General features: G+C 41.3%; 1 protein-coding gene across 6 annotated transcripts in view; it reads left to right on the forward strand.

The window, feature by feature from the left end:
* Positions 1–15,517, forward strand: part of SBF2 (SET binding factor 2) — a 469,097-nt gene that overhangs the window by 344,128 nt on the left and 109,452 nt on the right. For all 6 annotated transcript variants that reach the window (XR_003853250.1, XR_003853249.1, XR_003853248.1 and 3 more), the window contains one exon: positions 13,242–13,400. Coding sequence is in view for 3 of the 6 variants with exons in the window: in XM_029582714.1 (XP_029438574.1) it covers positions 13,242–13,400 (159 nt within the window). In the remaining 3 variants the exon portion in view is untranslated. The remainder of the gene's footprint in view (positions 1–13,241; positions 13,401–15,517) is intronic.

Consider the following 15,517-nt stretch of genomic DNA (forward strand, 5'->3'; position numbering starts at 1 on the left):
CCCAGCATCCTGTTTCCAACAGAGGCCAAACCAAGCCACAAGAATCTGGCAATTACCCAAACATTAAGAAGATCCCATGCTACTGATGCAATTAATAGCAGTGGCTATTTGCTAAGTAAATTTGATTAGTAGCTGTTAATGGACTTCTCCTCCAAGAACTTATCCAAACCTTTTTTGAATACAGCTACACTAACTGCACTGACCACATCCTCTGACAACAAATTCCAGAGCTTTATTGTGCGTTGAGTGAAAAAGAATTTTCTCCGATTAGTCTTAAATGTGCTACTTGCTAACTTTATGGAATGCCCCCTAGTCCTTCTATTATTCGAAAGTGTAAATAATCGGTTCACATCTACTCGTTCAAGACCTCTCATGATCTTAAAGACCTCTATCATATCCCCCCCTCAGCCATCTCTTCTCCAAGCTGAACAGCCCTAACCTCTTCAGTACAATATTGTTGGCGGTCCAGGACCTCATACTGTACAGAAATTATAACTTCAAATAACCTCAACCTGACTGAATAGTCACAACGATCTGTATTGGCCCAAGTGCTTTCATTTGTTCCAAGCATTACTGCATATAGGAGAGAGGGAGAGAAATATTCATGCAGCAGCATGTGAGGCAAGATGAAGTGGCCAGCCTACATGGCACCCTCTTTTTATCTCACACCGCTCAATGCCTCCTCCCCTCCTGCCCGCGCCCCCCCCCCCCCCTCCCTGAGTTTGCTTTTCTTCTGGCCAATTGGTCACACACAACCAAGGTGGTGGAGGGAATGGGGTTGGGGATGCTCACCCTTTCACTCCCGCCCCACACACACACTCACAGAGTGAATGAAAGAAGGAAAGGGACTCTGGGCCCAGTATGCTTCATCACCAGGAAGTGCTGCAGAACACCGCGTGACTATCTCAGAGATGCCCAGACTCTCCCACTTTACAGTGCCACCACTCTGAAGGTAGGTGTTGCGTACCCCTCCCCCCCACTCCCCCGTCTTTTTTTTTTCTCCCACAAATGCACAGGCACCAAGTTACTTTGCATCATATGCACACTCAGCACAGCATCGTTAATTTATTGCTTTAGTAGTACGGCTATAATAAATCCATGATGATCTTATTTGGCAAAAATCTGTTGTGCAAGTAACTTTGTCACGTATTCCATTTGTTACATGCAGCTGAACATCCTTCATAGTTGAGGGTGCTGTGTCATTCTTTAAACAATTACCCAACATGTCTACAGGGGGCAAGTTAATGAATTTAACTAAATATAGCATTTGGAAATGGAATGAACTCATCGTTTTAAATGTAAGCTGACCTTTTTTTCAATAAAGTCTAAATTAAACACTGATGCTCATTGCAAAATCATAGGAGCCAGAAGCACCAGGGTTGGGCTGAATGCTAAAAAAGAGCAGTTCCAGTTCAGTTAAAGATGATACAATCTTTCTGGCAAAAATTAAGTTCCCTCTTACAGGAGAATGCCACATAGGCTGCAAGTTTATGGTAAACCATTATTTCTAATGCAGGGGCAAACTCCCAACCGAGAGCCCACTTATAAACAAGGCACCTCACAAACTACTGGGTTTGTAGAAAGTGGTCCCCACCTTGGATTGATCAGCTCTAAGGGCGGAAGCTCAAAGTGGGGCAGTGTATGCCAGTCCCCTGCTGCTCTCTTAATCTACCCCAGTGAGAGAGAAGTGCTATTGGCGTGAGGCTCACTCTCTCCCCCATTCGTGGCTCCACGGACCGTGTTCTAGGCAAATCACAGAATCACACAAAATTGTCAACACATATACCAAAAAAGCATGAACAAACCAACATTTGTAACATGAACATAGTTATGATCAATGACACATAAAAGCACAAACCAGAACGCACAAAAATAGCCCTTTCTGGTCTCAAATCCCCACGCATAAAAACCTCAAATGAACCCGTGTAACTGAACTGGAATTGAAATCTCCTCCAGAGAGACCATCTAATGGAATATCTAAGCATGGTAGGGATCTAGGGTTAAACATATCTCTCCACAAGAGCCCACCCATGCTAACTGTCATACAATACCCTTTCTTTCCAACCAAAATCTCCTCCATCCTTCTAGATGCAGGCAAAGTAAATAGAGCAAACACTATAATGGCGTTCTGTTAAAAGCTTCCTGAAATAAATTGGTCTTAACTAATTTCCTGCACAAGAGATAGCTATCTAGTGCTGGCATTTATTTCAGGTAATGCCCATAACTCCTAACAAGGATAAAACTTGTTCTAGACTTCTCTTCTTGGCTTGCGAAAACTCAGTGTAACTCTGTTGAAACACGTTGTTTTGTTTCCACTATGGCTTTATATCTACAGTGATTTAACTGGGCAAAAAAAGAGTACTTAGCAATCTTAAACAAGGCTGCTAAGTGGCCTTTATGCAATACATGTGTTTAATTTTACTCTTCACGTGTTTTCCTTTTAAAGGTAATTTGGGTTACACGAGAAAAAAAATATCTTCTGGTTACTTGTGTTTATCCTTAAAACTGCGGTCACTTCTAAATTCTAACCACAAGTAGAGTTGAAAACAATATGCAACATGTTTATGCACATCATAAGCCTAATATTTTAAAGTTGTACTGGCTTTCCTAATGCAATCTTATTTAAAAATTCGGTAGAAGATTTATTTACCTAGATTGAAAATATTTTCCATACTGGATTGTGTATTTGCAATATAGAACGAGTAGATCATCACTTGTGTACTAGAGGCACAAGTTGGCAATCTAGTCCTTCATGAGTGAAACAATTATTTTTATGTAATAGTGTGATGCAGTGGTTTCATTTTCTAAGGCTGGAGAGAGAATGATATCAAAAGAATGTACTTGGGGGGTTTTTTGTTTTCTTTTTTACTGATGTAAAAAAGGTGCAAATGTGTTGTATATATTTGAAAAATATGCTCTAACTTTTCTGTAGTAGAGAATTCTTTTCATTGTGTGTGTGTGTGTGTGTGCGCGCGCACACATATTATGTAGTTGAATATATATCCCCCCCAAAATTGCATATATTTTTGTCCAGTACAACTCACCTTGAGGTAAAACCCTTTTCCAACAGTGTTTCCCCACCCTTGAATGGCCGCTGCTCTCCAGCATCCTCCTGGCATTGGATGATATCTCCCACAATCTGCCACAGCTCCCAATATATACATGTACATACAAAAAATATTGAATTGATTTTAAGGACCAATGGGTCTTGTTGTCTTACCAGGCTGCTTTGGTCCATGTCCCAGGGTACACTCCTTTCTCTTATATGAAATGGGCTAGGTCTGTTTGTTTTACTAAAAATCATAAATGAATGGGGAAAAAAAGCCTTTTTGAATCATGCCCATAGTGTTAGATTGCAGTAACACTGTGGTGGTCGGCCTGCCCAACTGTGATCACAGAGCGATGCAGATAATTCAGAATACTGTGTCAAGGCTTATTTTTGGCCTAAAACAGTTTGAGCATATTACACCCGCATTGAGAAACTTATATGGGTTACCAATATCTTGGCACTCTAAATTTTAGTTAGTGGTTATAATTCACAAGCTACTCCATGGTGAGTACCATTGCACTATACGTAATCTATTATCACAATTCTGTTCAAATAAAAGATTGCGGTCTGCAAACTCTCATTTACTTATAATTCCCTCATTGCGTTGTTATAGACTGCAATCTATGCCGGGGCCTTTTCTTATATCGGGCCACTATTGTGGAATGCTTTATCCGTAGGTGTTTGTAGAGAGACAGTAAAGTGTTTAGGAAAAAAGTTAAAGCATGCTATTTTAGAGAAGCTTTTATATAGTTATGTTTTTTTGTATGTTTTATTACAGTTTTATTGTGTTTCATTGTTTTTTTGAGTGTTTGATTGTCATCTGCTGTGAACCATTTGTATGGGAATGCTCGGAATACAAGTGATGTGTAAATAAATAAATGCCGGTTGTGGGAAGCAAAGGTTGCATGGAGGGAGAGGAGTCAAGATGGCAGCAACTAAGATGTTCCTTGGTGCTCCTCTTGAGGCATTTTCCTTCACCCGATTTCATCTTGCTCTGAACATGGTGAAGAGGAAGGGTAAATTGAGAACTTACCCCAGTGGGACCTCTGCTCCTTGTGTAAACCCAATTGACTCCTTTCTCAAGTGAGTAGGAGCACTGGAACCTTAGGCAAACATCTCCTGACCCTGAAGGCTTGCTAAGCTCTATGGAGTGTTTCCCACCTCAGCTACTGAGCACTTCAGCGATGTCTGCTCTTTTGCAAGCATTGGCTTCTTCACTGCAGCCAGGACCTGGAGTGAAGGACAATCTGAGCGACACCATGAGAGGAGTTCATGAGTGTCTGGCAATACCAGGAGCTGTGGGAAATGTTAAATCCAATGCCAGGAGGCTGCTGAAAAGCAGCCATTCAGGGAATGAGGGACACCAGCTACACTAACTGCACTAACCACATCCTCTGGCAACAAATTCCAGAGCTTAATTGTGCGTTGAGTGAAAAAGAATTTTCTCGATTAATCTTAAATGTGCTACTTGCTAACTTCATGGAATGCCCCCTGGTCCTTCTATTATCTGAAAGTGTAAATAACCGATTTACATCTACTCGTTCAAAACCTCTCATGATTTTAAAGACCTCTATCATATCCCCCCTCAGCCGTCTCTTCTCCAAGCTGAACAGCCCTAACCTCTTCAGCCTTTCCTCATAGGGGAGCTGTTCCATTCCCTTTATCATTTTGGTTGCCCTTCTCTGTACCTTCTCCATCGCAATTATATCTTTTTTGAGATGCGGCGACCAGAATTGTGCACAGTATTCAAGATTTGGTCTCACCATGGAGCGATACAGAAGCATTATGACATTTTCCATTTTATTAACCATTCCCTTCCTAATAATTCCTAACATTCTGTTTGCTTTTTTGACTGCTGCAGCACACTGAGCCGACGATTTCAAAGTATTATCCACTATGATGCCTAGATCTTTTTCTTGGGAGATAACTCCTAATATGGAACCTAGCATCGTGTAACTACAGCAAGGGTTATTTTTCCCTATATGCATCATCTTGCATTTGTCCACATTAAATTTCATCTGCTATTTGGATGCCCAATCTTCCAGTCTTGCAAGGTTCTCCTGTAATGTATCACAATCCGCTTGTGATTTAACTACTCTGAATAATTTTGTATCATCCGCAAATCTGATAACCTCGCTCATCGTATTCCTTTCCAGATCATTTATAAATATATTGAAAAGCAATGATGGCCCCATGCTCTAGAAATTAAGGGAGTAATTTTCAAAAGGATTTACATGTATAAATGTAACTATTGTAGCAATTTTCAAAAGCCATTTAACCGTGTAAAGTGCACTCACAGGTAAAATCTATGGACAGATTCAATGGCATATATTGTAGCCATTTTCAAAAGCTCACTTACATGTGTATAGCACATTCACACGCATAAAACCCAGTTATAAGCTTGTAAATGCATTTGAAAATCAGGCCCTGATGGGGTTCATCGCTTTCTGCACAGGTGGTCATAGGGCCACTGTAAATGATGATGACATCCTGCAACAGCACCATAGACTCCAGTGAAGCTGGGGTAGGTGCACAGATGCTCAGCTTCATAAGCATGTCTATCAGTCAAGATGGAAGATAGTGTGCCAGCAGAAGATCTGAAATCATTCTTGAGCCAACAGCAGTAAAATGTTCCTGGGTAACAGCAGCAATTCAAATAATAAAAGCTGAATTCTATGGCAACAGCAGCAAAATGATCTCAGCTGAGCAAGCAGCAGCAAGTCTACGAACAGCAGGAGCTTTTTCCCTACCTTTTCCTAATGCCTCTCAGTCCCATAAACTAGTGCAAGAATTTTCCTGCCATGGTCTCTTTTGGGTCTTGTGCACCTGTTGGCATGGAAAATAATATTTATTTATTTATAACTTTTTTTTTATACCAAGGTTCAATTAATATGCTCATAGGTAGCAGCAACATAAGACAGTGGATGACCCACACACAGGATGGCTGACAGGAAGCATAGAAAAACTGGAAACCACAGATAAATGCAGATTGTATAGCTCAGAACTAGAGACAGTTTCTCATACTGTGCCTGACTGAGACCACTGTGATCAGAAGGCCTGTATATAAAGAAAATCACAATAATGTAGAACGGCTAATCCACTGGGAAACTGCGTAAACACTGTAACATTGCGGAAGCAGAGGAATGCTATTCTCATGACCCTAAAACAGAACTGCAGAGAATGACGACTTTGCGGTCACACGGGACCTTCCTATAGAACAGATAAAATGCTTGATGCCAGAAAAACCAAAAATAGTGGCACAGGTGAAAAATACAAGAATGGCTTTGCAAATAGAAGTGTCATTACCAAGGTACTATTCTGTACTACGCATGAAAAGCGGTGGCAAAATGTCAAGCACAAAGAGATGCAGTCAGAAAGCAGATACATACATAGTACCAATATTTTTAGGTGCCACCGTTTGATCAAAAAGAGCTTCCAAGGTCACTTCAGTATGTTTTCCATTCTACTTTTCTCACACATAGAGCATTTTTTATTCTCTTTTGATCTTTTGGTGTTTCATTAGCCAGTAGTCAATATTACAATAGATATAACTGTTTATTGGTTTTGTTTGATGTGACATGCAAATCCCCAAGTGACTTCAATGTTTGTTCACCTGTTTCAAATTATGTCTATGTATATTTTTTTAGAAATGAGGAAGAAACATGCCAGATTAAAAAAAAAATCAGTAGATAAAAATAGGAAGAACCTTGTAAAGTGTTGGTGCAGTTATTGTTACAATATAAATACAGGACTTGTGATTGTCTTCATGTTCAGTGGTAGGGAAGAGAATAGTGAGCCAAAAAAGAAAATCTAGTTGATAACTTAAGAATTTGCTTGAGATCAGCTAAAGTAGTGCATCATAGAAAGGTAAGGAGCTTCTTGGTTATTGTATAATCTTCCTTGGGGTAACCACAAGAACATAATCGCCATGCTGGGTCAGACCAAGTTCCATCAAGCCCAGCATCCTATCTCTGTCAGTGGCCAATCCGAGTCACAGGAATGATATCCGAAGACTCAGCCTCAAGGGTGATGCTCTTGCTCGTTCGTGCCTTCATGAAGATCTGCATCCTGCAGCAGAATTCACCCAGCAGACCCTAAAAAGCAGATCTGTTTCCTGTTGTCCACTCCCAGGGATAGCAATAGCTTTCTTTAGGATACCTGGCTAATGATGTGCTACGAACGTTTCCTCCAGGAATTTGTCCAAACGTCTTTTCAACCCTGCTAAAGAAAAACACTTTACTTTGACTTTGCCCCTTCCAGGTTACAAACAGAAAAAAGAAACTCCTGACTGCTGATTTTCCAATTACTTGTTGGAAAAAAAAAAATTACAATTATGAAGACTGTGAGTGCCCTCTGGTGGTACGCTAAAGTCGCCTTTCATCTTTTAACGGAGAAAAATTACGATGAACTGACAGCAGATTGAAATCTTATGTAAAACAGAACACTTCAAATAATTGAAAGAATATTGTTGAAAGGCTTAGGGTGAATGTGGCATCTGCTCACATTTTCCGTGTTTTATGAAAGTAAAAAATAAGCGCATATTTTCACTTTCTCGCACACGTATAAGCGCGGTCTAAGGGATTCTGGTGTAGGAGCGTGTAAGTTGCTGTTTTAAAAGATACGCACCTAAATTTGTCAGCTTACTGGTGTAACCAGGGCCGCCATCAGGGCAGTATTCTTGGGCCTGCAGTATGGGGCCCCAGGATCTACTGCCACATATGGGGGCCCGCAGCCGCCAGGCGGCAGGTGCGCTTGGGGGATGTATTAGTTCATGGCAAAGAGGCCCACTGAGGCTCTCTCCGACAGTCTGTCGCCCAGGGGCCTACTGAAACCTGGAGCCGGCCCTGGGTGCGGGCCCCAGAGAAGGGAGAGAATCAATGCTATGCGTGTCTTTTAGACACACATAGCATTGATTTACAGAGCACCGCAGACAGAGACTCGTCCGCGCGCTCTGTCCTGCCAGCGTTCACTGTCTGACGCGGCTGTGACGTCACCGCCACGTCAGACAGTATGGGGCCTCAAAATTCCTGATGGCGGCCCTGGGTGTAACTTGATACCTGATAATTATCTGGTGTAACGTGTTTATCGTACACTGCTGTCTGGGGGGAGTTCAGCCTGATCCAGGAGGGTCTTGATGACCTGGAGAAGGGCTGGGCAAATTTGTGGATAAATTGGTGAACTGGTTAATTTCTTAGACACAAGCATGTTTTCAAATTGGACGACTTGCATGTGTAAATCGGGATTTACGCAAATGAGTCCTAGTTTACCCTTAAAATGTACGTGTGTATATATTTAAAATAGGTGGCTAAACTGCACACATTCAGTGCGCTCATAATGCATGTATTCACGCATAAGCCTACGCACATGTCGCATGGGACATTATAAAACATGCACATATTATTAAATCCTATAGTAAATACATGCGCATATGCCACTGCCCGCAGTTGTTATCCTCTTATTACATAGGTCTCATAATCTATTATTGCTTGCTACTGACATCTCTTCTGTAGTTCTCTTTCATTCCCATTAATTTCTCTCTAAAAAAACAAAACAAAACACTGTTCTCCTATTGTTTTTGTTAAATAGCATTGCCCTAAGAGTACATTTTTCTTCTAGATACACAAATTTTTTTATACTTTTCCTGTTTAACAGGGACAGCACAGTAAGAAACAGTCTACAAGCCTTGTTTTCTTGCATTATTCACTGCAGTAAAACTCTTACGATTCTGGACTTGGTTCAGTACCCTGCAGCCCATGCATGGCCAAAGGGCCTTTCTAGACGGGCACATGGACAGCAAAGGTAGGAAGCCGCTCGGTCGATGTTTAACCCACTGAATCGGGAGGGTTTGAGAAATCTGTTGCCAAATGAAATATGAAGTCCAGCTCTCCCACTCTTTTGGCCAAGTTTTAAACAATCGCTAGCACGTGCTTCAGCATTCAGAACGAGAAGGAATTGTTCTCCCCAGCGTGTAGCAACGTGTAAAAATATCTACGGAATGATAGGTCATGCGAATGAATGGCAGATGACCAGACTTCTTCAGCCTCCCCTTTCCTGGAAGATAGTGGCTAGCGTGGAAAGCAGCTCTCTGCGCAAGGGGGACTTGAAACTCGGGAATGTAATAAACAAGCCTAACTTGCTGAACTCACATATGCTCAGTCGTTGCTTCCAAGCACACGGTCCTTGCGCAAGCAAATATTGCATCTTTTTATTATCAGCATAAATTGGGTAGGCTTTTGCTTCAGCATGAAATAGGTTACAAGCATGTATCTGCTTCCATAAAACCAGCCTTCCAGATGACAATAAAATCACATGCATGTAGAACAGCAGCTTATCTGTCATCTCAAGAAACATCTTTGCAATGTTGCTCAATTTAATAGGTATCGTATTACTTCAAATGGATACTTCGGGAAAGTTTATTCATTAGTCAACATAAATAAGATCAAGATAGTTTTGTATTTTGCTCTATTATTAAACTTGTCCAGAGTGAGTTAATAAAATGGTATCTTGCAATTATCTGTCTCTTCTTAAACAGTCCATATAATATTTTCATATAACTAATTATGAAAAATAGACTTTGCAATGTTTTTGCAGGCAATATGACAATTTTTCTCTTAGTATTATATACTCAATCATTGCAGCAAGTTATCTGTGGTTATCATGCCTATTAAAATACATAGTACTTAATTCTGGTCGCTGCATCTCAAAAAAGATATAGTTGCATTGGAGAAAGTACAGAGAAGGACGACCAAAATGTTAAATGGAATGGCTGCCGTATGAGGAAAGGTTAAATAGGTCAGTGCTGTTGAGCTTGGAGAAGAGATGACTGAGGAGGGATATGATAGAGATCTACAAAATCATGAAAGGACTTGAACGGGCAAATGTGAATTGGTTATTTACTTTTTCAGATAATACAAGGACTAGGAGGCACACCATGAAGTTAGCAAATAGCACATTTAAAACACATTGGAGAAAATTATTTTTCACTCAATGCACAATTAAGCTCTGGAATTCATCACCAGAGGATGTGGTTAAGGCAGTTAGTATAGCTGGGTTTAAAAAAGGTTTGGATAAGTTCCTGGAGGAAAAGTCTATAAACTGTTGTTAATCAATAGAGAATAGCCACTGCTTGTTGCCGTTATTAGTAGCATGGGATCTATTTAATGTTTGGGATCCTGCCAGGTACTTGTGACTTGGATTGACCACTGTTAGAAACAGGGTACTGGGCTTGATGGACTCTTGGGCCAACCCACTATGGCATGTCTTATGTATTGTGCATCCTAATTTAATTGATTTTCTAAGCAGATTTTCAGTGTACAGCTGTAAATTTGGATCTCTGGTTCTTTATGCATGCACAAGATTAACATCCAGAGCTTTGGCAATCTTTATCTCTAAAATGTGTACAGAACTCTGATTGGAGAAGAAAGAGAAGTAATTTAATTGTTTTCTTCTCAAAATGTTTTAATAGAGAACAAGTATGGGTATCAGATTTGTAGATCTGACATTAAAAAATAAAGGACAATAAATAAGTTGTAGGAGAGTCCTTTTTATGGCACTACTTTCATGCATCTGTGACTAGCTTTCGAGAACGATGCCTGCTTTCATTGAATAAGTGCAGATCTTAAGGCTCAACGTGAAAATGCATACATTCCACACATAGAAACCATGCAAAGGTAGTGATTTAGATTTTCTAAATTAATTTACATTTTTGGACTTTGTCAGCAGTGTGGTTAGTTTTGAGCTAAAAAAAAAAAAAGGGGGGGGGTGTTTTTCCTACTGATTGAAAACCGATGAAAGCAGCAGTGCCTCCTAATATTAGCAAAACTGAAATTTGCAGTGAGTAGGAGGCTGGAGGAAGGATAAGAGTTTAATACATTTGCCCTAGCCCTTTTTTTTTTTTTTTAATTCAGAGCTCCAATTAATGAGCCTACTGGGCTCTGGGAGGTTGCTTGCTTCCTGTAAGTCCTTCCTTGGAATGCATCATAAGCCATGCTTACATTTCATTCTTTGGAAGCAGCACTCTGAGCCCTGCTCATTAAAGGAGGCCCCCCCACCCTATGTTGTTCTGTTTAAGACAATAGCTACAGACCTGCAATATGGCTAGGGCTTCTGTTTTTAGGTTTTAACAGCTAAACACCTCAGTGGGGGGGGAAAAATGAAATCAAGGTTTATTGAATAAACACAGGAAAAGCACTGTCCCCCACCGCTGTGCTTGCCTTAGATCCACAGCTCTATCTTTGCATCTTCTCTGCACTGAGGGCCTTCAGTCTCCCCCCTTCTGATCCTGCCTGTACAGCTGTTCCCGGCAGGAGGAAGAGGACAAAGTAATCAAAAGCTGGAGAGTAAACCCCCCCCAAAAACTGATTTTCTGTATCTAATTAGATTTTTGACTTACATTCAGCCTATCATGACTGGTCAGCCACTTCAAAGCAGATTAACTTCAGGTACAGTAGGTATTTCCCTGTTCCTGGAGCGCTTACAAACCTAAGAGGTATATTTTTACTAAGCTGTGTTAGGCATTTACCATGCAGTAAATGCCTTAATGCAGCGAGAGTGCACAGTAACCCAAAAATCGCCAAAATCATAACGGGCTGCTTTGCATGAAAAGCAACAGGTTGCCAGTTAATTTCCTGGAAATAAAATAACGCTGCTTGCCTGACAAATCATAAGCTGTTATTTTCCTGAAAGTTAGCTACAACTTAGCAGCTCTGGCTAACTTCCCCCGAGAGCGTCTGGACCCTAACCTGCATTCCAGTGCTCGTGGGCTGTTTATTAAAGGGCCTGAGAGTCCAGAAACACTCCCCGCCCCCCCCCCCCCCCCCAAGGTGTGTAAAAACTCCCCATCCTACCCACCACCTGTAGAGGTGGCCATAATGCCAACATTTAAAACAAATTAAAATCATGTGGCAAATGCCTCCCTCACTGCCCCTTTGTAGAAAAAAAGACTTTCCCCCCAGCCTCAATAATCCCCCTTTGGGCCTTAGGACCTCTCCCTACCCCTCTAGCATACCTCAAAAATCTTGGTGACTTGTGGGGCCCGGAGCGACCCCAGGTTCTGGGCCATGCACCATGTAATTCAAAATGGCATCAGCCAGCTGCTTATCTACGTAATGATCGGGGCAGATAAGTAGATAAGCAGCTAGCAAGCACCACTTTGAATCATACGTGCATGGCCCAGAGCCTAGGAGGTACTCCAGGCCCCACTAGCTGCCAGGAATTTTGATGTAGGATCGGGGATCTTTTTTGCAAAGGGGCGAGATTGGGAAGAGAAAGGGAGGGGCATTCGCAATGCAGGGGGAAAAAAAAATTTTTTTGGCAGAAGGGCCATATCTAGAGGTGATGGTGGTGGCTGGATGGGAATCTCACTATAAACCCAGGGGTTTTTTTTTCACATGTTGGGGAAAGCAGTTTGAGTTGCTCTGGCCTTTTAACATGATGGCAGCCCCCGTGCAAGTGATGTTGCTGCTTTAGAGGATAACTTTGAAACACGCGGCACTATATATACGCATGTATGGCTTGCAGACAGCTATGTACAAGTATTTTATAACCCGCGTGTTTTATAAAATATGCATACCTCTACCCCGCAACATACATGCGAATGTATGCTGATGTGTGAATACATGCAGTGCATTGCATGAGAATACATTTCTTAAGTGTTTTAAAAATATAGGCATGTATCTTTTATGCACAAACGTAAAGTAGGACTGACTTGCATAAATCAAGTAATTTTAAAACGTGTGCGTGGAAATGAAATGAACCCGTTTACCAATTAGTCCACCAGTTCACCCAGTCCATCTCCAGGTCATCAAGACCTTCCTGGTGGTTGTGCCTGAACTCCCCCCATTTCACGCAGACCTCCCACCTAGTCTACACAATACACTTTACTATCACTTACGCCAGGTAATTAGCAGGTGTAAAAATGCACAAGTTGGCAAATGTACCTACATAAATGTCTTTTAAAATAGCAAATTATGCATGTTGGCTCTGCCCCGGAATACTCCTAAACTGCCCTTTTTTATCTGCACTCAAAAGTAAAAATGCGTACATATTTTCGACTTTTATAAAACATGGACTATACAAGAAGAGGCTATTTAGTGTGTAAAGTTTTGAAAATCCAGCCCTTAATAAACAAGTCCAAATGTGCTCTAAATTGATATAGAGGTAAGATTTACCAAATGTGCCTTTTTCTTTGTAGAAATTGTCCCCTGGAGTCAGCCAGTTTGCATACACCTGCATACAAGACCACACAATATGGGCTAACCAACAGTTCTGGGAAACAACCTTTTACAGTGATGTGCAAAATCAAGTGCGTTCTCTATATCTCACAGCCAAGGAAGACAATCATGAGTCACAGGTAAGTTGCCTGTACTATGTGTGGCTCGCTGTCAATGTGTAAGTCTAGATTGTAGCTACGGTAAAACCCTCATTATCTGGCGCACAAATATCCACAAAGCTCGACTAACCATATTTTCCGGGCAACACCTTGGGAAGAAATGACAGGAGGACAGAGGTTGGATTAGGAGCCAGTACAGCTTTTCTCTGATGTGCTTTGTTCACTTTCACCTCCTCCCCCGGCTCCCCCCCCCCCCCCCCCCCCCGCACAAGAGGCAAGGAGAATAACAGGAAGGGGTTGGATTAGGAGCAGCGCAGTTTTTCTCTGCTTTGCTCTGTCCTCTGAGGAGCAGGAGGGATCTTAGATATTGGCCATATTTGATTAACCTGCATGTGTATCCTAGTCTGGAATTTACATGTTACTCTTTCCATGCATCCTCACATAAAGTTGTTTTTTAAAAATTCTTTCATCAAATTATGGCTACTTTGCCATCTTCATCCGTTCCTTAATTCCGATGACTTCTGTACAGTTTTGCAGTCAATTATTGTAACATTTTATATGTTGGGCTCCCTGCCTATGCTCTTAGGTAACTCCAAAGAATCCAGAATACCGCAACACACCTCCTTAATGGCACTAGACTCCGTGAGGACATCACTCCTCTTTTGCACGACTTCCACTGGCTTCTTGTTCATTGGCGAGTCTCCTATACATTCACAATCTTCTTAATCATATCAATTCTCCTTGGATCTCCTCTGTATGAAAAATTCATGTCCCTGTTTGAAACCTATTCCCTGCCAATCAGCAATTACGATGTTCCTTCTGAGACACGTGAGGGTGCCTTCTCCGTCGCTAGGCCCCTGTACTAGAATTCCTTACCTCTTGTTATTTGCACCATTACGGATCCTAAACTATTTAAGCTTGCATTTAGCTGGACAAAAAAATCTGAATATTGATCCAAAATAAATAAGAGGTTAATAATGTAACTGATGACTTGTGAAACAGAATGCACATTCTATTCCTAAACATCTTCAAAACCCAAAGAATAAAATGTAAAAGTAAACTCCCTAAGAATATGGATTAAAATGTGAAGTCTAAGAGACATCAAAGTAGCTGATCCTGGAAATTTCCCTTTGTACTCTCACAGGTCAATATTCAGCTCGTTGGTTCAGCTAAATTCGGGAGCCAGCTAGACGAACAGTGAGATTTAAAAATTCCAGTTTGCTGAACACCTCTGGGTTATCCATCTTTGTAATTAGCCAGTTAAACTTTAACCGAATAAGCTAAAGTTAGCGTTATCAGGCTAACTTTAGGGATTCCATGAAAGCAGTCCTAAACTTAGCTGTATATCTGGCTAACTTCCCGATAGCTGGGTATGTCTGGAGGGCACACCCATGCCATTGAATATCTGGGATAAGTTTATCCAGTTTACTTATCGCCTTCCCACCTGACTAAATATTGACCCGTCAGTAACCTTGAATGAAAAGCTACAAGCTATATGTGTACTGGTTGTTCAAGCAGGCACTGGAATTGCTCAATGCCTTGTTGGACTGATAAGTTTTCAGTGCTGATATACATGATCTGGAGCAACTGAATCCAGATGTTGAAACCACAGAACATAAATTTATTTTAAAAATATTTGTAAAACACATGACTCGACTAGAACATAATGTTGCAGTTTCTTTTTTTGTCCTGGCCATTTCGCTCTGCTCTTTTGGGCTTCTAGCTCAGACAGAATCAGGGCTGGGACCTGGCACTACTAGGTGTTACTAATGCACAATGACTATGACCATCTCATCCTCCCCGCAACGGGCTGTGAATGCAGCATCCTCAGCCCTGACCCAGTCCCTCTGTATTTAGCCATGGACCAGCCATAAATTGTCATTTTCAACCTTGCAGCAGCTCTGACATATTTATAGACAAAACGACATGAACAAACTGTAGAGTGAGTATTACAGAGTGCAGTAAAAGCTATGCTGATGTCATTGAACTCAAAATTGTCCTATTGTGATTGTGTAACTGTTGCAGGGAAGCATGGTCTAGTGGTTAGAGCGATGGGTTGACAGCCAGGGTAGGCAGGGTTCACATTCTGCCTCTCCCTTAGGCAAGTCACTTCATGTTTTTTGATCTACTTGCTTCTT

Source organism: Rhinatrema bivittatum, chromosome 17 (genome assembly GCF_901001135.1).
Source record: "Rhinatrema bivittatum chromosome 17, aRhiBiv1.1, whole genome shotgun sequence".
In the NCBI taxonomy this organism is placed as follows: domain Eukaryota; kingdom Metazoa; phylum Chordata; class Amphibia; order Gymnophiona; family Rhinatrematidae; genus Rhinatrema; species Rhinatrema bivittatum.